The sequence below is a fragment of the Excalfactoria chinensis genome, chromosome 20, assembly GCF_039878825.1.
Source record: "Excalfactoria chinensis isolate bCotChi1 chromosome 20, bCotChi1.hap2, whole genome shotgun sequence".
NCBI classification, from domain to species: domain Eukaryota; kingdom Metazoa; phylum Chordata; class Aves; order Galliformes; family Phasianidae; genus Excalfactoria; species Excalfactoria chinensis.
In genome coordinates this window covers 2,451,619-2,478,366 of record NC_092844.1, presented here as the reverse complement: position 1 = coordinate 2,478,366, position 26,748 = coordinate 2,451,619, and the positions used below count along the sequence as shown (strand labels likewise).

At 48.9% G+C, this 26,748-nt stretch overlaps 2 protein-coding genes across 3 annotated transcripts in view; one reads left to right on the top strand and one right to left on the bottom strand.

Annotated features, from left to right (window-relative positions):
- FBXO42 (F-box protein 42) overlaps positions 1 to 13,163 on the bottom strand; it is a 36,313-nt gene extending 23,150 nt beyond the window's left edge. Inside the window, exons 1-3 of the mRNA XM_072354497.1 lie at positions 13,026 to 13,163; positions 4,126 to 4,392; positions 1,240 to 1,356 (exon numbers count right to left, since the gene is read on the bottom strand). Of these exons, the coding sequence (XP_072210598.1) occupies positions 1,240 to 1,356; positions 4,126 to 4,375 (367 nt within the window). The 5' untranslated portion in view covers positions 4,376 to 4,392; positions 13,026 to 13,163. The remainder of the gene's footprint in view (positions 1 to 1,239; positions 1,357 to 4,125; positions 4,393 to 13,025) is intronic.
- A 721-nt stretch (positions 13,164 to 13,884) lies between these two features.
- Positions 13,885 to 25,948, top strand: SZRD1 (SUZ RNA binding domain containing 1). Of its 2 annotated transcripts, none has more exons than XM_072354468.1 (4): positions 13,885 to 13,973; positions 21,561 to 21,610; positions 22,469 to 22,723; positions 23,352 to 25,948. In XM_072354468.1, the coding sequence occupies exons 1-4, from the start codon at positions 13,923 to 13,925 to the stop codon at positions 23,452 to 23,454; spliced, it is 459 nt and encodes a 152-aa protein (XP_072210569.1). In that variant the 5' UTR covers positions 13,885 to 13,922; the 3' UTR covers positions 23,455 to 25,948. The 2 variants fall into 2 exon arrangements, with proteins under 2 accessions (XP_072210569.1, XP_072210568.1); XM_072354467.1 differs by having other exon boundaries at positions 13,888 to 13,973; positions 22,466 to 22,723; positions 23,352 to 25,510.
- Positions 25,949 to 26,748: the final 800 nt, after the last annotated feature.

Below are 26,748 nucleotides of genomic sequence, written 5' to 3'. Positions count from 1 at the left end.
GCCGCAGGGAAAACAGATCTCACAGATCTGGAGAACTGTTCCAAACAAAGAAGAAAAAAAAAAAAATAATAATAAAAGTAGTTGAAATCAGCAAACAAGTTAATCCAGATTAGCTTTCCATGCGTAAAGTACATTAATAATGCTTTGTTACTAATCAAGCGTTGACCAGAGCCAGGACACTGGCAAACACAGAGGCTAATAATACAGACCACAGGCTCTGAAAGCAGCAGCTTTCATGTGCCATCCCTGGAACTGTTTAAGGCTGGGCTAGATGAGGCCCTGGACTGATCTAGTGCCTGATTTAGTGGCTGGCAACCCTACCTGAGCAGGGTGTTGGGAAATAGGTGATCTCTGAGGTCCCTTCCAACCAAAGCCATTCTATGAATTCTACAATTCCAGAGCCAGTGCAAAGGCAGAACACTCAGAGGAACCACTGCACATAAAATACACCCCAGCGAGTAGATGGAAAATACATGCAAACCTGCAAGTCATCACTAAGCGCCTTATGAGCATTGCTGCTAAAACGCAGCAATAAACTCTGGTTCTTTTTCTGAGGAGGACAATGAAACCCTTGAAGAACACAACGCCATCAGCACAATGCCTCCCAAACTTGTCCAAGCAAGAAGCTGCATATTCTGTGTGTCAGTTGCTTCATAAATTATTCCTCAGGAATATGAAAATTTTACAGCTTCTTGCTCTTGGAATCACACCACTTAAATCATGTTTATTTACCTCCTGAAACGTGAAGTTTGCTCCCCGGAAGAGCTGAACTGAGCTCCCTGAGAGCTCTGACCCAGTGATAAAACCACAAGGACTGAATTTTTGTCATATTTTAAGCCAGTGCCTGGCACAGCTCAGTGTTCTTGCAGTACAAATAACAAGTTTGATTTAAATATCTTTCCCTCAATGGGAACTCTTCCTCTGTTCCATAAACTTGTAAACTTGGAAGCAAGGCAAAAATGCAGCCATAATTTAAGCGCTGCTGTCAACCAAATTGCTGACTTCTATCAGCAAATCACACCCACAGGAAAGGAGCTTGCTTCAGTACCTCTCGGGTGCAGCCCTTTGTGCTTTGTTTTCAGGCATATCACGCTCAACCTCCTCCAAGTTACTGCTCACAAGCTAAGAGACGGAGTGCTGCAGAAAGCAGCCAGCACCATGTGCAGCAGGTGACACAATGCAAATGTCTCATTACAGCTTCCTGTGGTCGATCAGGAGCTTTGCTGGGCAGTTACTTACTGTGTGAGAAGCGTTGTGTGATGGGGGTTCCTGGGTAAGGGTAAGTGCGGCTCTCCCACTGAATGTTTCCTTCTTGCACTGCTTTGATAAAGCCATGATAACACTGATGGGCCACACCTAGAGAAAGACAAGATGTCAGCAGAATTTGGGGCATGTTAGGAACAAAATGTGTCTGCACGGTTGCACAAGCACATCCAAATCCAGCACATACTACAGCTCTACTAAGTAGACAGACTTTGTAGGAAGGACTGAGCTTGGAGAAGCCGAATTATCACATAGATGTGTAGTGAGTAGCAGCATGACAGCAGTTATTAAGGAACCCCTGCATTTAGATTTTAACTATGCTGGTAGAAATTCAGAGGATTTAAGAGAATAGAGTTGCAGAAATCAGCAATCACTGAACTTATTTGCTACGCTTCTGCTATGTAACTTGCCCCACGTTTCTTCCAAGGTTTCACTGCCTACAGTAATCATAGCACTGAACCAGCTCCCCACTGCTTTAAACCTATTACCTTTCTGATACATCTCCTAGGTCCTTTTGTCTCACTCAGCTGCAGTGCAAGGCTGTTGGTCCCCAATGACACCCAAACTGCTGCTGCAAGCAAGCACACCTTCCTGCCCAAAGAGCATCTGCCCTTCCCTTAACAGACCTTTGAGGACATAGAACACGCAGTAATGAACTGTGAAGAGAATGCATGCAGCTACCAGACAAGAATCTAAAAATAAATAAAAGAGGAGATATCAGAGATAAAAGGCAGCATGTCTTTGTTGAAAGCTTTCCTTCAGCCTTCCAGGGCATGGTTCTGCTTACTGGAGATGGCTCCAGCTCCTGAGCAGAGCAGGCCAGCACTCTAGCCACAGTTCATTCACTATATGGAGTGCATGACTGTGCTTGTGCTGAGAAGAGTCAGAGGCTGGTTGCTGTGGGAAGAAAGTGGTCTGCTGCCGACTGATGACTGCAGCAGCTCAACAGATGCTCTGTGGCCACGGCACCCGCTCACCACTCAGCCACATCCCTGCTGCCTCAACGTGCTCTGAGCAGGTACATGGGGAGAAGATGCAGCCCCTTGTGCATGTGCAGCAAAATACCGGCTTTGAAAAAGCACACAGAGCAGACTCTGCTTTAGCTGTAGTACCTGGATGCTAGCAAAGGCTTTCAGTGACAGCATGCATGACTTGCCATGCCCTGGTGTCACAGGGGCTGCACCAGGCAACAAATGCACTTGAGGCAGAGGAACCTGCTGAGATTTTTCCCAGGAGTTTGCTTTACTGCATGCCCTGTGCCAGAAACACCCCCAGCAAGAAATCACACTCTGGGATACACAGCAGGAAGTTTGAAAAAATGAAGCTGTGGGTCCTCCCCAGCAGCTGGTCCCCAAGAGACATGTGGGAAACCTAACACGAACCATAGGGTTCAAAGCAGATGCATCCTGACAAACAGGAAAAAATTAACCAGAAGAAAACAGATTGGGCATTTACCTCAAGTGACCTCTCTGCTTCGCAGGGCACAGGTTAGCAATAGGCACTTTAAAAAAGCACTGCAGCTGCCCAGCACCACCCTGCAGACTCCAGATGGACACAATGCCACGGGCTGCTCTTCCCTCCCTGCACTTCAGGGATGTTTCCCACAGCCTCTTTTGGGGTGACTCACCGGGTGCTGGCTCATTCCAGCTGCATCCTTTGCACCTCTTAAGGCTGCTTCAGGAACAAGGATGCGTGAGAAAGCAGCAACACAAGGCTACGGACACTTAAAAACTTTTCAGCAAAAGGGTGCAGACTGCTGAGGCAGCAGTAACAGAGCACTGCGCATTCACTGACCCAAAACGATGCCAAAGTGATGGTGCAATGCTACTTCACAAGCAGCATTACTGTGTTTTTGTTTGAGAGTGTTAAACACCGGGCAAAGCAGAGACTCCTTGGAATCTCAGCAACGCCTCACATGTGCAACAAGGCCGCAACTGAGACATCGCCCCACACACCTGCCAACTGTGTGCAGAGCCAGGGGCAGAATGCAGACATTTCTCACTTGACACCTGTTCTGCATTTTCCAGAGGAAACAAACTGCCCTAGTGCAGCAACCTGCCTAATTTCCCACAGATCTAACCATGGGTTTTTTCTCTCAAATTGCCTGTTCTTATGAAGCTTGCTGTCAAAATTTGCACGGCCAACAGCCTAACACAGCAGTGTGTTCAGAACACTGGGAGCTAAGAGGAAGAGTCTGCACAAGGACCCAAGTAAAACTGCTTGTTATATCACAGCTATATAGCATTAAAATATCCCCATAAGGCTTCAGAATTAATGATGCACAGAAGCACAGTGAAACATTTGTATCTCAGAGCTGCCCTTTCAGGAAAACTGAATATGCAGACCTGCATTAATGTAGATGCAGTTTATACTTTGCCACTTCGGCAGAGCTATAAGAACCAAACACTGTTTTGTTTCCAGCCAAAAGCACAGACTTTGGGGATGTAATTACTGAGCAAGCTGCAGACAGCGCACAACTACAGCCACATTAGACATGGGATGTTGGGAATGGAGGATTGCTGTGCACGTGCCAGGGAAGAAGGCTGAATGCAGGGTCAATGTTAGTTAGCAGTGTATAGATAGTGCTCAAAAGCAGCAATAAGTGAGCAACTTTTTGTAAGGGGTTTGGGGTTTTGCTTTTTTCTACTTCAAAAGAGCATATCCAGCAGCATCAGAGCTACCAGCAGTGCTTCAGCAAAGCAAGGGAACCAACAGTGTCGGCTGTTTTCAGACACTTGGCTGAAATAAAATTCAAGTGGAAAACAACAGACGAGGCTAAAGCAAAACACAGAGCAGCTGGAAGACAAATCCATATTCCCACAGTCACAATAATAAATGCATTCTCACTACAGTTGTTTGTACCTTTGATTAGTCGATACCACTGTTTGCAGACAAGGGCAGCAGTTTTGTGCTCCTGATATGGGGATAGGAAGGACAGGATATACTCCAAAACCTCCTCGGGGAGCTCCAACATGGATCTGTTATGCCTGGGCTCCTCCACCTCCAGCTCAGCATGCGGCTCCTCATCTTGCTCCATTGTTCCCTCAACCACAGCTTCTTCTGGATCCACGGCCATGAAACTGTCATCTTCACTGTCTGAGGAGCTGGCCATGGCATTCCACTTCACAGCTTCAAGTGGGAAAAAAAGACGACACTGAGGTCACCAAAAGAAACTCAACAGCATCAGAAATATGAACTGTGCACTACACGCAAGCCCTGCACGTTGCTCAGAGAGGCCTACACAAAGCTCTGCATCAGAAAGCTTCAAACCAAGGACGTGGTTTTTGCAGGGCTCTGAAGCAGGCTGCACGCTGCTTCAGAACGAGCTCACAACTAAGCCTCCTCTGCACATGGACAAAAGGCTCCAAACAAATGCTCAACCATCACCAAAGCAAGGAGGCTCACCACTGCTGGAGCAGCAAACACATCACAGAATGGTTAAGATAGGAAAAGACCACTAAGATCACAAAGTCTGACCACAATCAAATCCCAATTTCAATCCTCTGGAGCTCCAGCACACAGAATAATCACAGCCACAGATCTTACTGCAAGATCTGGAGGAAGACAAACCATGTTCAAGCAGCTTAGGGTGCAGAAGAGCACCTGCTTTGCCAAGGCAGGAGCTGCAGGAAGCCCTGCTGCTGTTCTCTTGTGATCTGAAGGTGTCTGTGCATCCCTGCAGGTGCAGAAGTTCCAGGCAGCTTTGCCTGGTCCCCCATGCTTGCAGGAGGCAGACAGGTTCTGTCTGATGGCGCTGCTTAGATGTGAAAGGCTTCCTAAGAAAGAAGGTAAGGAAACAAACCTGGACCTGAGATGGTTTCCATCCTTCCTGGGATGCCACACATGCCAGCATCGATACCAGCGGCCTCAAAGGATGGAGATTACAGCAAGCAGCACCCGCAGGCAGAGTGCATGACACCACGATTAAAATCAGCCCAACTTTGCTTCCCAGCACAGCTTCCTGCTGGGCACATCTCTCCCAGACATCTTTTTTGCAATGCTCATTAAATACACACATGCAATCCCAACATTCTTGCTGCAAAGTTACAGGAAGCCAGCTGAAGGGGAAGCTGGCAGGGCATTGGGATGGCAGCCTGTGCTCTGGAGAGCAAGGAAATTCCTCTGCCTTCCCTTAACTGAAATGAAAATGACTGCAGAGTATTCAGGACTTCATTACAGCTTTACCAGACCTCTTTATATCATTATACCCAAATGCATCCACTTAGCTAGATCCTCATTTCCTAAGCATAACAAATAACCATCCTCCAAGTTCACACCCACAGCGTGCTATTTTTTTTGTGAGAACAAGATTAGTAATGAATTAAGCTCCAGATAAACAAGTGGAAGGGATATTTGGGCACCAAGCTTGACCTGCCGTAGATGCAGATCTGTTCATAGGGCACGAGACCAGGGAGCTGGGAACGACTGCAGATTGCAACACTCACCTTCCACAGTGATGGCAAAAGCCCTGTGCTATAACCCTGCCCCAGTGCCTCAAGGCAAAAAGGCCACAAAGCTCAAGCACCCCACCAGCTCCTAAAGGAGAAAATGCCATGTCAGTAGCTGTGCTAGCTGTCCCAGGGGCAGAGAAGCTCTCTGCTTGTGCTGAGCTGGGACTGCAGCTTCTACACAGACTAAAATTAATATCTGAGCAACACCAACACTCAAAAAGCAACAAAGCGATTTGCACAGCTGTGTCTCATCAAAAAGCACGTGCAATTTGATTCACTTGCCAGTGAATCACCCGGCAGCCCCGCTTTGCTCTGACTGATGGCTACAAAGCGTCCCAAAGCATCACCCCGTGGCTTTGCACCTTACAGCCCCCAGCACAAGGGAGAGCCTTTACACCGCAGGAGCGCAGACATCTCAGAGCATTTAAAAGTCAGCTTAAAGCCTCACCAAATGATCTCAACCGCTTAAAATAATGCGTACTCAAAGGGCGATCGAAGCCAAGCTCCGACAGCACCGATCCCATTTGTCTGACTGATCCTAAGAGCTGCTCCCCTGCCAGCTGGCAAAACGTTTTAGAACTCTTTTCCTCCTCTCCGTGCACTTCAATACCCCTTCCCTCCCCTCCTGAATCTACTTAAGAACCTGCTAGTTATTCTGCTTAAAATAATTAGCCACCGCAGTGGAACAGACAGAGGAGAAACGTGAAGTGCAGACAAGGAAACTGCCAAATGAAAACAACCCCCCATAACCTCATTGCAGAAGGCAGCAAGAACTCTGCTCATGCAAAACCCCTCCTGACACAGCAAGGTTTCCCTACCTGCAGGCATCACTCCTGGTCCCGTGGACCCCAACTCACAAGCGTAGGTTGCATTGCTGGTTCCCATCCTGAGATCCCTCTTCCTCTGCTCAGCTGTCAAAGAAGTGCCTGAACCCGCAGAGCTTTTGACAACTTCTTTTTATAAAGTCAACAGATTTTAGGAAAAGAAAATCCTCCAAAGGGAAAGTTCTTGAATGAAAACAAGCTCTTGAATGAAAATAAGCAGCCATGCAATAGTACTGAGTCACAGCGCGTTACTCAGAAGGGAATGCTCATTTTCACATGCCACAAAGAACTCGTTATCCAAACATAATTGTAGAAGCTACGTTCTCACTTGGGAAAAAAAAATGAAGGTGTGTGTTAAATGGCCCGGCCCTGGCTGGCTGCTTTGGTTGGAAGGAGAAAGGGACTCCTCATAACATTTAATTGCGCTTGGCAATCAGTAGCTACAGGGTTAATTTAGGGGTGGAAGACCCAACCTGCTACAGACACTTCCTCATACTTTGCAAGCTCCTGTTCTGCTTGTCATCAGCCCCACTGGCACAGCAGAGCTGTGTTTAAGGAGACATTAAGAGCATTTGGGCTTACTTGCTCAGCCAGTCCAAAACAAGGCTCCAAGGGCTCCTGAGCAGCCATGCCACCAAGGGCTTGGATGGCAGCTTCCCCCCCTTCTTCTAACACCACTCAGCCCACAACAGGCACCAGCCCTGCTTCAAATGGTTAACGGTATCAGCAGTGTTAATTGCCTGTGATTTGGGGTAGGGATACCATTTTGTTCTGTCAGCACCAAGCACTGAGCATTAAATAACACCCCATTTCCAGCCCTAAGACACTTAGATCAGTGAGACCCAACTTGCTTGAAAATCAATTGCCAGATAAGTTCAGCACAGTGGGGGGAAAACGAGCATATTTTAGGCAAGATAAACAAAACCCAATAAGCAACATCCTCCCTGCACCGCTTCATGAGCAACTGACCTAACATGGCAATGCTGGAAGGATGAATAAGCGAGACCATGCGGACACCTGCACCAAGCTTTGCTTTTCATCCCCACAAAACAGGCAGTTCCCAGTTCTTTGAAGCACTGCCTTTCCCCTTCCAATGCTTTGCAACAGGAAATTGTCTTTTCCTCCCTATAAGACTTCAATTCGAAAGAGAAAGGTTTCCTATATTCCATCTGCAAGTTGCAATATGCCAATCTCTCCCTCTCAGTGCCACCTCCCTGCTACACATCCTGCCTGGAGAACCAGTGCTGTTGTCAGGGCTCTGGAGACAAGCCTGCATGTAAATCCAACATTATGCTGCCTGAGTTATTTTCCTACAACATTAAAGCACTGAAAGTGATGAAGAAAACCTGAGGCTCATTCTGGATTTTAACCTAAACAGCACATGTTGTGTACACTGCTCACTTAGCACGTGAATGAAAGGAAACATTGGCGTTCAATAACAGCATGCTTCATGTGAACGTAGCAAAAAGCATCACCAGAATCTGCTAATGGGATAAACAGAAGGAAACCAGAAGCATCAGAATTGGCTTAAAAGCTTCATAAAACGTTCATCAATCGCAATGTGAACCAAAAGGTGAAAGCACCAGGATCAGACCTCACTGCAGAAAGCTGCTAAGTGGAGGACTCAAACATCCCATCTTCAATAACCAAAGGCATCCATAACAAAGGTGACTGAAGGTTCTCTTTTGCTGGTGTTATCAACCCGAAACAAGTTGAAGCTGTGGAAAACCTGCTGAAAGCTCTGTAAGGGGAGAGCTGGTTGGAAAAGCACAGAAGCAGTTGCTGGAGCTCATGTGCTGTTGGCCAACAAGCCCCAGATTTAACCATGCTGGGCATTAAACACAGTTACTCTCTGGTTAAAGGGCAATCCAGCCCTCTATATCCCATTCCTTGATACAAAATGCAGGCTGCTGCTCGCACACTTCCACCTCCAACATCTCAGCAACACAGCATCCCTTCACCCCAGCCAAAAAGCAGAACACTGACAGCGATCCCAGCTGGGTTCCAGGCACTAAGTGACCACCCCATTGACTTGAACCCAAAGTGGGCCGCTTTTGATAACTATTCTGCTTGGTTGCAATGATCAACTGCACTACCTGTGTTCGGGTTTGCTCTTAATTCTCTCCACCAAAATCAGCCTAAACTTGGACTTGTGGTGTTTTACGCTCATGCACTCCCTCTGCTGGCTCCCTGCAAGCCATTAATTACATTAATTCTCATAGGATCATGCAGGAAAACGTGCCGTATCTCACACTGTCTGAGGATTTATCTGCACACACAAAACCACCCAACATAGATACGATGCTCAAGACTTATCCTAAAGTGCCTGCAATGATTCCGCAGCAAAAATCCTTGCTTGATAATATCCATGAACGGATATTGAGAGTAACTGCCACCTCCCTGCTTTCTTAAGACAGTTTAGGAGCTCACAGGCAATGCCTGAAGAACTGCTGTTAATTATTTAGAAGAAAGCCTTAAAAACAGCACAGTGTTGCCTCCCTTCCCCTGACATCCCTTAAAGCTACAGAACCACTAGCACTGGTCAGCCTGCACACAGGTTTCAGACAGCTGAGCCATTAGGAAAACACACCTCAAAACCAATTGTGTTTTGAATGTATGAAAAATAAGCCTGAAAACACAACAGAAGCATCACTTCTGTGTTTCAAGACATCTCGATACCCATTTCTACGCCCAAAGAGCCCCCCAAAAAAGCTGCACAGGAATAATGGGAATGCTGGTTGAAGCAAGGTTTGCTGCAGGGCAACCCATTGAACAAATGCTCACGTGCCAACCTCTGGTGCTCCTCATGTGCATGTTAGGATTTCATGTTTGTACAAAGCAAAGCTACCCTGCAGCCTAATGGTACAAAGCACAATGTTCCTCTGCTCACTAAGAAATCAAGTAACAAGTAGCCCCAAGACATCTCCTCTGAAGCGAAGATGTGCTCAGTGCTACTGACTTTAAGGCCAATAAAAGGATGCTCTGGAAAAAGCCACATATTACTGCAGGCTCAGTGGCCAAGGCTTAATTTATAATCGATATCCTTAGCTTTCAGCCGTGCTGCTAACTGCACAGGAGCATGCTGATGCATTGTTGTCATCATTGCTAGCACGCAGGGGCTGAGGACATCCAACAGCAGCACCGGGCACAGCACTGAGCAATGCTCACCTCCTGCAGCTCCTGAGATAGACTGCCTGGCCGTGCCATGCACTGCTGGGACATTCAGCAAATCAAGCCTGTTCACCAAGGCTTAGAAACACCACCTTTAAGATACTAAGACAAGAAATAGAAGCCTAATGCACATTAGCAACACAAAATGCAAGGAACTTGTGCTGTCAACTCACCCTCACCCCCTGCTGCAGACATCCAACCTCACACCCCAAATGCAGCCTGGCTCCCCCCAACCCACATCTGCAGAATGGGCCACTGCTGCTCCCAAAGGCTATTTTTTCCCCCCTGTTGCAACAGGGAAAAAACACGCAGCCTTAAGACAAATGCAGGAAGGGTATGCATTCAAAGTGACAGATTAAAGGTGGCTGTTAGACGGACACACAAGGAACCCGACTCAGTGATTTTAGTTCCATATGGTATAAAGGTGGCTGCTGTTCTTTGGGTTTCTCCTTTGATTCTGGCCCAGTTATGATGATCTTGCACTCACTTTGCTTTTAAAAGCACCCGGTAAAACCAAGAGGAACTGGAATGAGATGGAGGAGAAAGTATGAGCTGCTTCTTCAGATAAACCCTATGGACTCACTTGAAACCATCAGAACCCCAAACTATGTTAAACCCACCACAGCCGGACATGCATTTCAAAATGAGTCTAAAGCATAGGAAGAGACACAGCCTGTTGGAGCCACAATCTGAGGACAAGAGGGGAAAAATGAACCCTTTCTGGTTTAATTCATGGATATTTCAGGAGGTGTTTAGCTAGCAAGGATAAATAGTGTTTAAACTGCCATAGAAATGGGGGAGCGAACACAGTCTGCAGCACAACCCCAAATGAATTAATTGAGGCTCTATGAGAACATGTGCAGCTCCCAAAATAGTAAGCTCCCAAAGGCAAGAACTGCATTTTTACATCTTGCACAATCCCAAGTTTCCAACCGCAGCTTTCGACACATCTGTGTCACCCCGCTCTTCTTTTATCTAAGGCGTAAGCGAGTTTGAAAGGGATTTTGACTTGAATTTGGAAGCATGACAGGAAGCAGAAGATACTTGAATCGTACACAAGCCTCGTGTCAGGAACACGCCCTGAAAGGGGTTTGCATCCACAGCAGCACTCACCAAGCACATCACCAGAGTCCTCTTCTCAAAGGCTTTTATCAGGGCTTGGACCAATCCTGCTGGCTCTGATGCCTCCTACAAGCTACTGTAGCTGTCCTCACCCCACACCTTGATTCAGAAGCAAAGGGCTTTTGGTTTATCCATGCACAGCCTTATAAACACATAAGGGCAAAGCCTGATGTTGTACAATAAAGCCTGCCATGACTAAACACACAGGGAAAAGAACTTCCCTCGGATGCACAGCTCTGTTTACACAGAAAGTGGGAACCCCTTTCCAGACATGCTCAGTCACATCCTGTGGAAATGGCTCAAGTTGGCAGCAAAGAGAACAGGCTGAGCTGCAGCCCCACAGCCCTTGGAAGCCCCGTGCTTTTAACAATCAATCGTGTGCTGGGAAAGCACAGGGAACTGAGCATCCCTGTCTCCACATGAAGCATTCTTGGGTTTCTCCAGCAGCCAAATGGAGATCATTCAAGCCCCAGTGACTACCCAGGTTCAAGTGAGCTCCATTTTTCCAGCTCTACATGCTGCTGCGGATGAGAATAAAGCAACACACGTGAAGAAGTGCAATAACACAACTGTGCTGCGTGATGCTTTTTTTTACACCCTAGTGCTTTGCAATGAATTTCACTTGCCGCTGTGGAAAAATTGCTGCTTGGGTGGAGCCACCTATCAGATAACTATCAGGTGACACGAGAAGAAAAACACACAGACATCTTCACTATGTACAATCAGCCAGGATTTGTTCAGGCTACTTGCACACAAGGAGATTTCCCCAGGGAACCTTGAGGGACACAGCTTAAGGGAAAGCAGCAGCATCTTCCCTCTGCTCCAGCACAAGTGTAAGGAAAAGGAAGGAGAAATGAGTAATAAGGGGGAATAGCTGTAAGGCTGGGAGAGACTCACTGCTGCTAACACCTGGCTCAGAGCTTTGGTTCTCCAGAAGGGCAAATTCCTTGAACCCAAGCTGGAACTGCTGCACTGTGCTGTGCATCAATGGGGCAGTTTGTGAGGACACTGCAGCATCAGCAGCAGTTCAGGGCTTTGCAAGGCCACCTGCAATGCAATGTATTGATCCAAACTCCAGGATGCAAGTGATGACAGGAGGTGGCTGCTATGTCATTACACTCGGGTTCCAAATTTAGGTCAGCGGCATCTCAGATGTAATGCATTTTAAACAGATTCACAGCCCTATAGTATAAAGGAGAAGACTTCTCCCAAGATCAAAGCTATCTGTCCACACACATAGTAACAACTCTTCTGCCAAAGCTCTTCCAGCTGTAGCATAAGTCTCACTGACAATAATTAAATCCATTTGAATACCAATGACATCCCCAGCACTCAGTGGGTTATCTTACAAACACAAAACAGCCCTATGTTACACCACACCACAGACGCATTTCAGCTGAAACAAGGCTTCCGCGACTTCTCTTTTGTTCTGCCTCTCACCACGAATTAAGTTTGGCTCCCACTGAGGCTCACAGCTTCTAGAAATGCAAAGCTTGAGCTCCGAAGCCTGGATCAGGGCTCTCCCCTCTCTGGGACGCAGCTCTGCGGGGATGCAATGAGCAAGAAGAGCCGTTCCCACAGCAGGAGGAGATCGGCAGCGAGACAATGGGGAGCGATGCGGAGCTGAGGGATGTGCAGCCCAGCACAGGGCTGCATCCATGGAAGGAGCTCGGAACACAACACAAGCAGGCCACGAAGAGCGAGGTGTGAGCTGCTCAGCACGGGAATTCGTGCTTATTTACTGCTCTGGGAGCCCGGCTGAAGCTCACCTTTGTGTTGGCACCGATAAACCTCAGTGCCCCTCAGGGGACAAGGAACAACACTGTACAACTCAGCATCACCAGACCGCCCTTTTGTGTGTGTGTAGGGGGGGGTAACCCGGGGTGTGGATCCCCAAAGAAGCCCCTCAACAACGAGGGGCTGAGGATGGAGACCTCAACACAGCGACAACAAGCCGACAAATGGAGGCTGTGCCCTAAATATCCCCCCCTTAATAAAGGGACGCCGACGGGGCCGGGCTTCAGCTCCACACGGGACCCTCACAGAGAGGTTCGGCCTTATACGAGACCCTCACCACGGGGTCCGGCCGCACACGGGGCCCTCATGCTCGGCCACCACCCCCCGCAGGGCCCGGCCCGCCCCGAGGGGCCGCTCCCTGAGGAGGAGCCGATCCCGCCCTGCCGTCGCTGCTCACCTGCTGGGCCGGGCCTAGGCCGGGCCGAACCGAGCCCTCACAGCAGCCGGTGCCGGAACCGCCGCGTCGCCCGGGTGACGGCTCGCACCGGCGCCGCCATCTTCCCTCAGCGCCGCGGCAGCCGCCGCTCTGGCCGCGGCGGAGAGGACACTGCGCATGCTCCAGCCGCCCCTACCTCACGTGATTACGGAATAGGGAGGAGCGCACAGTCACGTGGGCGTGGCGCCATGTTGGGAAGGTCAAACCCACGGTTGCTATGTTGAGCGCGTTTCAAAGGGGCACGTGGGCCGTCCCGCCGCCATGTTGGGAGGGGAGGCAGGGCGAGGCCGCCATGTTGGGAGAGGAGGGTGGCTCCTGGGCGAGGCCTGGCAGAGCAGCAGCTTCAGTTTCCCTTGGGAAAGAGCCAGAGGATGGGTAAGAACAGCCTGCAGATACCCCCTTTCCTCCCATCCTCGTGCAGCTCCACATCTCCTATGTGACCCATATAGGCCTGTCCCCACCAGGCTTTCAGAGCAGTGCTTTGATGAAGCTATCCCTCCTGCTGCTCTGGAGACATCCTGGCAGGTAAACCCTGCTAAAACTTGGTTTCCTGCTCCGCCCAGAGGGTGACGCGTGTCTTATACTCGTGTTATACCCCCGGTCCTCCCGCCGATAGGGGGCGCTGGCGCGCCGCCCTCCCCTCCGCATGCCCTCCCCGCCGCACGTGGCTCCCGCAGCTGGCTACCACGCATGCGCAGCGCCTCACCGTCCCCGAGGCCTCACGCTCCCTCGCAGTGCGCAGGCGCGGCGGTCTCGCGCCGATTGGCAGAGGCTGCGGCCGCGCAGGCGCACGGAGGAAGGGGGTGGGGCGCGCATGCGCGGGCCGTAGGCTGGCGGCGGCGGCGGAGGGGAATTAAAATGGAAGATGAGGAGGTGGCCGAGAGCTGGGAGGAGGCGGCCGACAGCGGGGTGAGGGCGGCCCACGGCCGGATGAGGCGGCGGAGGGGGCGAAGAGGGAGGAGTGGGGGACGGCGAGGCGGCTTCTGAGGAGGCAGCTGACAGAGAGCGGCCGGTAGGCCTCTTAAAGGGGCCGCGGCCTGCACGGTGCGGGGCTGCGGCGGGGCTGTGGAGCCGTGCCCGGTCCGTACCGCGGTATCTGGGCCCGGCGGCGGGGCGGGAGGGTGAGACCGGTGCTGCTTCGCTTCAGGCCTGGCCCAGCGTGTTGTCTCAGCTCTCCTGGGGCTGTTAATACGGCCCTGAGCGTGGTGAGGAGCTCAAGGCCCCTCCTGGGCAGCCCCCTGTCTCCGTTAGGTCGCGTCGAGGTTTGGGTTTGGGTAATCTCGTGCTGAGAGGTTGTCGATCGTTTCTGCAGCCTTCCCTTGTGTAATCAAACCAGTATCTTTGACAGTATTACAGGCAAATGGTGAGGAGGGGGTTCATTACTCCGTAGCCTGGGAAAGAGAATTGCATCTGCAGGGTGAGCTGCTGTTTGCAGGGAGTTTTGTGGGCTCGTTGGTGCTCAGAGGGCAGAAGGACACTGTAACAATTGGATCTGCGGCAAGAGGGCAGCTTGGCTCTGATCAGTGGCTGCTGCAGGAGTTGGGTTACAGCTGGGGAACAGGGTAGGGGCAAAATAGAAGCTGTAATCCAATGCCCTCAGCTACGAGGTGTCAAGGAGGGCTGGCACTGCTGCTAGCACCGTGATCCTATGATAATGGGGAACCTCGCACAGGACGGTGGAGTTAATTCAAGTTCTCATTAAATTATTTCGTGAAGAGACGTCGCTTGTGGCTGGGAGCTGATAATAGCTGAGGCCTAAAGTAATGGTTTAAAATTGCAGGGCTGCTTGAATCCCAGGCACCAGTTGTCTGTCTTGTTTGTTTTCACAGCTTGTACCTTTTGCTGTTCTTTCAAAACCCATAGAAGGGAAATCTCCTGTCCTTTCTGAAGCCCCTTTCCAGCAAGTCCAAGCTGCAGAGACGTTGCACTTGTGCTACTCAGTGGGAAGCAGACAGATTTCTCTAGGAACTGACACAGCACTTGCAGCTGCTTTTGCAGTTGTCCAGGCTTTGGATGCCTGTAAAAGCACTCGGAGCAAGGAGAAAACTGAGCTGTCTCCATCAGGAGTTATTATTGTGCAAGAGAAGAGATGGAAGCTGTCTTCTAGCAGCAAAGATATTTTAGAAAGGTCATGCTGCAGCCTGCAGAAGGGAGGCTCTCCCGCTGCTGATGGCTGCAGGATGTTAAAGCTGGGGTGGACCTGTGGGAAGGTGGACCTGCTCACTCCTTGCTTTCTGCTTGAAGCAAGTGGGAGCTGCTGGGGGCAATCTGGGTCACTACAGCAACTATTGCTGCCAGAGGCAGATTCTGAAAAGGGGAACAGCGCAGGAAGGGGAGCAGACAGCGTGACTGACATCAGCTGTTAACAGTTGAAATACATTTGAGGCACACCTGCTTTTCTTGGTGACAAATCTGCTGCACTGAGCAGGCTTGAGATCTGCTTTAGTTGGGTAGATTTTCTATTGAAAGCATGAGTGAAAAAGCTTTGTGCTGGGAGAGCTTATAAGTTGTGTTGCCACTGTAATCAGTGTGTTGTTTTTGTTTTAAGGGGTTTGCTTTGGTTTATTTCACCTGTATCTTAACCTGGTATGGGTCTGAGACCGAGCCTAGCTTAGAGGTATGATAGCCCTGGTCCAGAGGGATATGCAGTAAAACATTAAAGATAAAAACTATCATGCCAAAGAGCAGCTTTAACTATATTCTGAACACTGAGAGCAGTTGTGAACCTGACTAGTTATTCTTCAGACCTTTCAGCACATATTTGAGGAAATAAGAGAAATGTTGCCAAGGGAGATCTGTGATTCTGGGTATGTAGTTTTCTGCTAAGCCACCGGAGGGTGTTCTATGGAATAGAAAGGATGCTGAGATATTTAATGCTTATCATTCCCTTTGTATGTGTGGCTCCTGGTGCTGGGCTCCTAAATCATTAAGACTCATTAAGATTCTTGAAGAACGTGCAAGAGACTGTTCTGGGCTGAGCAAAGGTGCTGTAGCTTCCCTGGTCATTACGTGTTTAGCTTTTGAGGATTTGACTTTAAAAACAGCACTGAGACCTTAGTTTGTTGAAGGGATGCTGGTGCCCCTTGAAAGGGGAAAAGCTAAAATACCTGATACAGCTTCTCTTTTGGACTTGGTCAATCAAAGTAGCTATACAACAGACAGTTGATTTTCTTAATGCAGCTTCTGTTTGTCTTCTAGTTCTGTGTCATCAGAATTACCCAGTGCTTGCCAGCTCAAGGAGCAGCTCGTTTGGTATGTGCCACCCTGAGTGTCCATACATTAAGCAGAAACCTTTGCTCCTTTAGCTTCATCTACCGCAGGAATTTTGCAGGCCTGGTGGATGTTACGTGTGAGTTCTTTGTACTGAGATGATGCAGCAGAACTTTGTGGGGCCAGCAGATCTGGCTAACAACACTTCAGATGGGAAGCAATGCTCCAAAACTGGAGTGAAAGCCCCATGCCCAGGGGTCATGTTGTACATGGAGGTGTGTGTATGGATGGGGATCATCTGCTCATATTGCTGTGCTCCAGGAGGGCCTGATGCTTGCAGAGCTCCTTTCTGCCTTCTCTGCACAGATTGATGTGCAAGTGGTAGGTGGGAGCAGGCTGTGCTTCCTGCTTTGGATTTCACCCTGCAGGAGAAGTAGTTGAATCGTTGGTTGTAAAGGGCTGCAGCTGGATTTTGGCTGGTGTTTCTTCTGTTGCTAAATGTGATCAAAGTACGCAGAAGTCAAAAGCATTTTGGAGCATAATGTTGTGACCTCCAGCCTGTGCAGCCTGCTAACTCCTTGTGTGATCAGAGGACGAGTCAGCAGGGTTTTGGCACGCTTTCTTTCCAGGGTAGGGCTGTGCCTTGGGGAAAAGCCCTGAGGAGAACTGATGTTTTCTGCTGTTGGGAGGAAGCACTGAGAGGGGAGACGGGCTCACTGTGATTTCTGTGAAACATTTACCAAATATTTGCTTTTAGGTATTTGTAATTGGTCAAAACTCTTGAAATTAGGAAATAAAACTTGATGTTCCTGCTGCTCAGCGTTGCCCAAGCAGAGACTGTTTGATAAGAAAAGAGCTTTTTGTCTAGAAACAAACAAGTATGTCATAAAGCCAGCATCTGCCATAGGATGATGATGTGAGACAGCATCACCTGGTAGCAGCCTCTGTTTGCTGCCAGTTTCAGCAGCACGACCTTGGTGAGCATCTGCCTGTTCCACTGAACCATGAAGGTGGGGAGGGAGAAGAAACTGCTGCGCTCTTCAATGCTTCCCCCCATCTTCTGTCTGCCTGGCTGAGGTGGGAACCCTTGCCAGACTTACCTACCTATGGAAGATATAGATGCCACACAGCTAAAAGCATCTGCAGCTTTCTTGGCATCACACCGGGTACAGTGCAGTGCCAGGGTTACTGTAAGCAGAGTAACTTGGCAAATTAATTAATGGAGCAGTCTGACTCCCGCTAGCCTCAGGAATGGGAACGTTCTAGTAATTAACAAAAGATTTATATATCTTCAGAGAAAATAAACGAGTGGCTAGTGAGGAGTCCATTTGTTACCTGGGGATTATCTGCTCCTGCTCTCACTTGGTGATGTTTTCTGGGCACCTAGTGGTGCTTGTGCTCCGTGGATGAGGCTCCCACTGCACTGATGCGGGAGGATGCAGCTCGGACTCATTCCCTCTTTCAGGGTTTGATCTCACACTCGGTTGTTTGGCAAGGCAGCAGGTTGTATTCAGAAGTGTTCTCAGCAGATACATCAAAGAGCATGGTTAATGTTTTTCCAGAGCTGCGTATATGGAATGTTATCAGCTTTTGAAGGGAGTGCAGCTTCTTTTATCAGTGGCAGTTCTGAGCTCCAGTGTGGCCTATTTGGTGAGCATCTCCTCTGGATTTCTGTAAAGTAACTGGATTTTGGAGGCAGAGGGGAGAAATGCTGCTGGTATAAAGGATTTGTAGGGAGCTGAAGTCTTTTCCTGTGCTTAAAGCATTGTTGTAGTTACTCAGCAAACCTGGAAAGAAAAAGATGATAGCAGTTACTTTGTTATTCTTTTGCCCCCAGCTTGGAGTTGTTGCCTTTCAGACCATTGGGAAATCTTGGGCAGGCAGCTGTCTGAGGGGTAATTATTTACAAATATCTGACATACCGTAGTTATTCCAGCCAAGTGCTTGAGGCAGCAGTCAGGGTTAACGTGGGGTTCTCTGCTTGTGCATCACTACAAAGGGTGGTTCTATGAGTCTAAGTAGGTTTGTTTGCAGCCCTCACCTCATTGCTTTCCAGGAGGCACACTGTGATCCTCACATACATTGCTGTTGTGTTGGGTTTGTTTTTTCTGGGGTGGAAAGTTGGTTGTGATGGGACTGGAGTTCAGCTTCCATTACGTCCTCATCTACAAATGCAGCTTAAATGTCAAAGAACAGTGTCTTCTTCATGCTGTCTGCTGGGTCCCTTTTAGCATCTAGACATAATAGCACTAAAAATAGTTTGTTGAGATTCTCTGCTAATCTTTCAGAAGGCTGTTTATAAAGCAAGGGAGCATGAACGATGCTTAACTTTTGGTTATAAATATGCTTGTTTTGGGAATGAAAGCAAGGAGAGACTTCTTAATGCATTCACATCATCTGAAGGTTAATAACTGGATTTTGTATATCATAACCTGCCCAGCTCCTGTGCAGCTTGGTGTCCTTGAGTGCCATGTGGGCTCACCCCTCCTCTGAGTGCATGCCTTTTGCTTGTTGTATTGCTTCTGGCACTTGTGCCATAAGTCAGGTCCTAATTTTATCTTGTTATCCACAGCTCGATGGCAAGGCAATATGAGAGAGAGCAGCGCAAACAGAATGACATCAGCAAGCAAACAGATCTGCTGTTTGCGCTTCTTGAGCTTGTAGCTGCGTGCAGTATGACCCCCGTTGTGAGCTGCCAACTGTGTCTCTTCATAATGCTTTGGGTCGCTCTGGTGATCAAGGGCTGCCTATTTGAGTTGATAGTGCTTTTCAATTTTGAACTCCTTCGTACCTATAACATCACAGAATTGTTATGGTTGGAAAAGACTTGTAAGATTGAGTCTGTCAGCTCATCGCCACCATACCTACTAAAATGTAGTTCTCTTAAGCATCAGGAGTTTGCAGTGATGTGGCTTCTGCTTAGGAAAATACAGCATCAATCTCATATTACAGCTGCCAGAAGAGTGAGGTAGCAGAAGTGCCAAGTGCTGGATAGAGAAAATCTGGGTGAAGGGCTCATTTAAGGTATACTGATGGTAGGTTTTGAAGGGTTCCTTGGTATACTCTTACATGTGTTAGGTAAATTAAAGGTGTGTTTCTTTCTAAATGAGGAAGCTGTAGATACTGGCAGCAGAGAATGTAGACGCGACGTCCCTGTTGCGTGAGAGGTTGAAGAGCTGCCCAGCAGCACTCAGTCACTGTGATGGTAACATTAATCAGAGTGTTTTTCAGGTGATGGGGTTGAAATGACGCTTTGCAATTACAGCATCTGGCCATCTGAGGTGAAGAACGTGATGTTAACCTCAGGACTGACTCACAGAGCCTACAGGAATGCAGAAATGCATAGCTGGGAAGGGAAGAGAGGAGAGCAGAACTGGATCTACCTTATGGCTCACTGCACCTTGGGCTGTGTGTTGTACAGCCCACACTGGTTGACGTTCTGGTTCTGATCTCTGTGCTTTCCGTATGGCGTTGGAAAAAATCCTCCTTGTGGTATGAATGAGGTCGAGATGCTTGTGAGTTTGTACCCTACACCCCTCACCAACATGTGAGGTATTTATGAAGGGGTATTTAAAGAAGCTTCATTCCAGACAGCCCTGGAGGGGTACAGCTGTGTATTCAAGCTTGAAATGTTCTATAGTAGGATGTAACCTCTTCTGGTGGAGGGTAGACAGATGAGCTAACCCCCTGGCCTTGGTTTGGCTGTCATTGTTTATTGCTAGCTGCTCTAAATCACTTCCATCCTTGGCCAGGATATCCGCTTCCCTGCTGCCTTCCTGGCTGGCCATTCCTCCATCCATGTGGGCAGGATCCATCCTCCTGAGCAATGTTGAGGTGGGATTTTCCTCTGAAATCTGAGTTTTCTTGAATGGGAAGGAAACCGCAGGTGTGTGTTTGCCCTCAGCAGGGAGATTGAGCTGAGATTTGGCCTTCAGCTCAATGCTGTGCTTTATTCCTAGGAAACAGCCGTGTTTCTGCTTCATATAGAGCTGGGAAGAAATGTTCAACATCTCTCCCAACAAAAAACAACTCGGAACTGTGTTTTTCTACATGGAGGCTGCTGTGGGCTGCATGACCATGAGTAAGCACAACACTTAGGTGGTGTGTCATGGCTTGCATTCATTCCTTGTTCACTGGGGAGTAACTGCAAAGAAGTGCAGGGGTGAGGATGTGGGGCAGTGCAGCTCCTTACCAGGATGTGCGTGCTTCTTGACAGCAGGGCAGGCTCTGCTGGCAGCAGGCTTGTTGTGTAGTTAAACAAACTGACCTGCATCCTGCCAGGAGCTTGACCTTTCCTGCAGCATTACCACTTATCAGATGGTGAAACTGGGACACTCCCAGGTACTTTTTTTTCCCCCTCTTCACTGACAGTTAAATAAAACACACTGCTGTTTTGGAAGCTCTTTTATACAGTCTGCAGTCATGGGGATCTAAAGAGAATAGTGAGTTGCATCTTGCTGGGATAAATTATTTAGAGACTGGATGGGCTGAGAGCTTCTGTTTAGCCAGTTTTCTTTGTGTCCTTGCTCCAAATGCAAAACATAAACACCTTTGGTAACATAGGTGCAAGCTTTTGACAGAGGTCAGCAAGCTTAAAGCCACACTGTTGGCTCTCAGGGTAATGAAGATGTCTTTCCGTGTGTTGATTGACTTGGCAGCTCTGTTGCAAAAGCAAAGGAGAAGCATAGGAGGAAAAAGCATGGTTGGTTAGTGCAGCTTGGTGAGTGTCTGGGTGCGGATTGGGCAGGACAAGGATGTTTTGGTGAAGGCGGGTTCTTGCAGCAAGCAGCAGGAATGCAGACCTGCTGGCTAGTCTTAGAGATGGCTGCAGGCTCCATGTCTGTGTTGCTGTGTGTTGTCCCAGCTGCTTCTTCCAAGGGTTCTCTGGCAGGGAGGTCTTGTGCCAGTGTCTGTTCCATCACGGTGCACCTTGCTGAATGTTTCTGAGGCTTTTTTCTGCCCATAAGAAAGCTTTGTTAGCAGCTGAAGTTTTGAGAATGAAAACTGCTTTCCAGGGGAGATGAACACCTCACAGCTGCCCTTCCACTCTGCTCTGCAACTTCAGCCTGCTGTAGGTGTATTCATGGGTACAGTGAATGTAGTGGTTTTGCTTTCCTCTGCCTCTTGGTTAGCAGGTCGTGCTCAGGTTGCAAGGTGTTCCATCTCTGCCATTCACAGCAAAGCATCGCTGTATCAAAGAGGGAAACAGAAGGTGTTCACAGGCAGATTCATAATCTGATTTCAAAGATGAGCCTTCATGTTTCTTATTTCTTCCTTCCTCTGTAGGAAATAGACAGACGGTTGGAAAAGAAGCTGAAGATCACACAGAAGGAAAGGTAACTGCTGCACGATGTCAGCGATGGGAAATGGCATCTGTAGCTGTGCCACCAGAGGGCCCCTCTGATCTGTAGCAGAGTAATGGAAAGGTTCTTGGGGGTGATTTTATTACAGAGCTGGGTCTCCCAGACTGGCTGTAGCTCCAGCTGTGATGAAGCCATTTAAGAAAAAGACACTCATAGGAAGAAATGAGTGAGTCAGGTAATCGCAGCTCCTAGTCTAAATTGGCTCACCGTGTCTTGCATCAGTAAGACTTAACTTTCCTGCTTGTTTGGGTTGGAGTGGGGGTGTCTTATTACCACCTAGCACAGGTATTTCTAATCACTTCTGATCCATCTTCTTGTTTGTTTCCTTCTGATTGTTAGCACACCACTTAGAGCTATGGTATTCAGAGATTCCCACACCCACACAGAAAAGGGTCAGTGGGAATTGAGACAGACTGGAACCAAGGCTGGCTCTAAGGCCTGCCAAGGAGTGGAATTAAAAGTGCTTGTACTGATATCTTTGAAGATGTGTAAATACTTTCTTTTGGAAAATCTTTGGTGAATCAAATCAAAAGTGAAGTTATCGCTGCTCGGCATCTCGTTTAGTTGAGTTTCAAGATGTTGAATGCAGCAGAGGTTGGTGTTTTCTATCCCTTGCTGAGCTAATCTGCAAACCTGCCTGCCTTTAGTTTAGGGTTACAAATACAGTGAGGTCTCTAATTGTTACAGGCTGCCTCTTAGTCATGGGAATGATGTTTGACTGGGAGGAATCCACATACAGAATTAAAAGCAAAGCGTGCTTGTGGTAAAAAAAACAAGCACTGATGAAATGTTGTGTGTTTGTTTGTTGCTTTCTTTTTTTTCCTTAAGCAGTAGAAAATCCAAATCTCCTCCTAAAGTGCCGATCGTGATTCAGGACGACAGCGTCCCTTCAGGTCCACCCCCACAGATCCGGATCCTGAAGCGACCGGCCACCAACGGTGTGCTCAGCAACCCCAACTCCACCACCAGACCCACGTTCCCTGTGAAGTCCCTGGCACAGAGGGAGGCAGAATACGCCGAGGCCAGGAAACGAATACTGGGCAGCGCCAGCCCCGAAGAGGAGCAGGAGAAACCCATTCTAGATAGGTGAGAGCAGACTTGGCACTGGGGACAGGAAAGTGACGTCTTTGTGCATGCTCTGTGCAAATACTTTCCAAGCAGGGGAAAGAGGAGAAGTGCTCCTTGTAGTGTTAAATGAGGCCAGCCAAGGAGAAAGGAGCATTTTGTTAGTAAACAGCAACATACGGTTCAGATTTTTGGCAGCTAAAGAAAGTGCTTGTGCCTAATAAGGCAATAAAGGTTATCTTAAGTCCTTGAGAGAGCAAGCTGAGTCTATAGAGAGGAGTGCAAGCAACCGGAATTACTTTGACATGACATAAAACCTCAGCAAAGACGAGGTAGGCTTGAAGGAGTTGCTGTCTTCAGATGGGGAAGTTGAAAGTAAGCACTCTGAAATGAGTACAGGTTGTTTAAGGCCTTTCCTTTGTAGCTGTAGTGTGGATCTTAGCCATTTGGGAACAAGACTCTGAAAACTTCAGGAAAGAAATGAAGTGTCAGTTTATTTTCAGTTATGCTCCCTTATCCCAAGGGGAAATGCAGCAGGTCTGTGACAATTGTTCTGCAGCTTTCCATCAAAGCATGTACAGGAGTGTCTGAAGGCATACACGTTACGGTCCACAGATCTATTGCATCGTCCTCTCCTTTCTCCTTACAGGCCAACAAGGATCTCCCAGCCGGAGGACATCAGACAGCCCAACAATGTGATTAGGCAGCCCCTTGGCCCCGATGGTTCACAAGGCTTCAAACAACGCAGATAAACGTGGGCACGAGAGGATGCTGCAGAAAGCAGGGTCAGCCGCCACGGGTCGCACTGCTGTGGTGGACAAATGGACTTGAGCAAAGGGAACTACCTGGTTTACTTGCACTGTGATCCCCTTTGCTCTGCCCACTGTGACCTCCAACCCCACGCACTGTGACCTCCCCGCTCCACGCACTGTGATCAGCAAACTGACGAGGGCTGTCCCCAGTCACTGTAAGCGGAAAGGGGAGGGGAGGGTAAAGGACTTGGACAGGTGCAAAGAGTCATGTGTGCCACTTTGGTTCAAGCTAGTGCCAGCAATAATGTTTGTTGTACTTGTAACCTGGGATTTAGGGGGAAAAAAAATGGGAAGCCTCCCCAGACATGCATTTTTGTCTTCATCACTTTAAGAGCAAGTTCTGTTTCAAAGGATATCTTTTGATTTTTTTAATTTTATTTTCCCTTTTTGTTTTCTGTTTGTATATCGGATTGACTTTCAAGGGAGTGCATGGAAAGGGTTTGAACTGTTTAGTTTGTTTTAACTGAGAGAGGTAGCTGAGTGTTTGAAAAGGAATTTCACTGAATTCCTGCAACTTTTAGTGGTTTAGGGTTTGACAAGCTTAGCTTCTCGTTCTGTGTTTCTACCACTGCCAAGCAAACTGGACTCTGGGATGCCCAGCCTTTCTGTTTGCCATAGCCTGGGAGCCAGTGGAGTCCAATGACCTGGTTTGTGTATTGCACCTGTTAAAGCTTGGCTAGTGTTTTCTGCTGGCTTGAGGGGGGAAAAAAAACCACCTTTAAAAATACTTCTTTTTGTTTGTGGGGAGAAGGGAATGTAGACAGATCCCATGAAAATGCCTGTTGTGTGGTTACTGCTCACAGCAGAGCTGATCTGCGAGGAACTAGGGCTCTGTAACATCTGGACGTGCAGGCTAGGAGGGTAACAGTGCTGTGTGGCTCTCATTTGCTCCATGAAATGAACCCATGGTGAAGAGCTGCGTTCCATCCAGCCTGCATGGTGGCTGATGTGACGGCAGGGAGCGGGATGGCTGCTGCTCCAAAGGTTGAAACTGAAGTGGCTTACAATGGACTGAAGGCTCTGATCTCTGTTATGGTACGAGCCGGTGCTGTACCTGATACACACACACTTGTAGAAATCACAGGCATCAGGAACAAAATATGTTCAATCAAGTCTGGAAACCTCTTCATCGTCGTACGCTGTGGGTGTTGACAGCCAGCTTTCCGCTAGGCTTCAGGGAATGGATTACTCTCGCTGCTCCTGCTCTCATGAAGAGACGGGATTTCAGGCAGCTTGCAGGCTGAAAGCTTCCCAGGACGGCGGTGGTGGTGGAGAAGAGCCGTGAGGAACTGGTGTGTGTCACAGGATGCTATTGAACGTGGATGCTTCCCCCGTGCGCAGTGCTGTCTGTCCTAATGCACGCTAGGCAAAGCTGACCTATCTTGATATTAATGTCTCCAGGGATTAGATGAACACTAAGGCTCTTCTTGGAGGGGATGTAAGGGGCGACTTCAGGCGTGGAGGTGTTTCTGCGTGTCGTGAGGACCTCGACTGTTCATACAGCTGAAATGGCCGCGGGCCGGCGGATTGCTGCGTGCTCAGTACCTAGAAAATACTGTTGTTGGATGTCAGAGGATTATTCTGTACGGGTGCAGTGCTGCCAGATGCTTTGTGCTTGGCAGATATGGTAAATGAGCAAGCCTGATGCCTTTTGCTTGAACAGAAGTGACTGTGCCATGCCACGTTGTATGAGAAACAGGCATCTGGAAAGACGTGGATGGAAATAACGGCTTAAAAAGGTAAAATAAAACTACCTGTGTACAAAAAGGAGATGGCATCTGCTAGAATGGTCGGTTGGCTCATTGACCCTGTGTCGCCCTCCACGTGAGTCCCTGGAGCCCTGAGTGACTGGCGAAGGAGGATGGCGAGGTGGGAAGGGCAGAAGCCTTTGTCCCACCAGGATCCCGACCCATCTCCGTGGCTTTAGAAGCTATAATCTTGCTGCTTACTGAGCTCCCTCTCAGGCTGGAGGCGTCTGTGGAACTGATTATTTTATTTGGGGTGGGTGGGTGGGTGGGAGCAGGAGGGGAGAAGGACATTAGCAATAACTGTAGTCACCGCACCTTTCCTTAACGATCGCTCGATAGCTTCTATTCCAGAAGGCCGGCGGCTGGCAGAACAACCCCAACCAACCCCAGCTCTTGGCGTAGCTTCCGCTACCTTGCCGATGTTAGATGTCTCTCCTCCCGTCCGTCAGGTGCCTACCAACCCTTCTCCTTGCACACCCAACCTTGTTCTCCAGCACTGACCGCGCGCCGATGCCTCAGCCGTGGCGGCTGCTCCCGACCTGCAGGCAGGGCGAGACGGCGGTCCCGGGGTTAAAGCGCCTTCATTGTGGGGCCGAGAGCTTCTCCCATCGCCCCAGTCAGAGCGCGCCCGAGTATGCAGAGAAACATTTTATAAATGGTATTTTCAATAAATGTGTTTAAACTTTTTTCACGGCCTGCTTCCGTCTCATCGCTTTGCCGTATTTCCCTCTTTTTGGCCATTCGATCCACAATCTGTTGTTGTCGGTAGAGTTGGTGTCAACCCGAGGGCTCCTCTTTGGGTCTCCTCTTTGGGTCTCCTCTTTGGGTCTCCTCTTTGGGGCTCCTCTTTGGGGCTCCTCTTTGGGGCTCCTCTTTGGGGCTCCTCTTTGGGGCTCCTCTTTGGGGCGCCTCTTTGGGGCGCCTCTTTGGGGCTCCTCTTTGGGGCTCCTCTTTGGGTCTCCTCTTTGGGTCTCCTCTTTGGGTCTCCTCTTTGGGGCTCCTCTTTGGGGCTCCTCTTTGGGGCTCCTCTTTGGGGCTCCTCTTTGGGGCTCCTCTTTGGGGCGCCTCTTTGGGGCTCCTCTTTGGGGCTCCTCTTTGGGGCTCCTCTTTGGGGCTCCTCTTTGGGGCTCCTCTTTGGGGCTCCTCTTTGGGGCTCCTCTTTGGGCTCCAAGAGTTAAGCTCTTATCCATCCCAAGCACAACTTCCAAGCCCAACAGTGACTAAAGGAGCATTTGGGGTTGATTGTTTTGGGGCTGGGCTGCCCTCCATCTTATTCTCAGTAGTATGAGGAGAGGCTGTGGGGCTGGCTGAGCAGAGGAGGACCAGGACCAGGAGTTCTTTCTTTATATCTTTATTATTTTAATGTGATATAAGGGAATAACGTGCCTTCGGTGCACGCCCCGTTGCTTTAAGACTGAACGCAATGTACCTCCCGCCCGCCAGGGGGCGCAATTGCGAAGCGCGATGTTCAGCACTCACCGGAAGT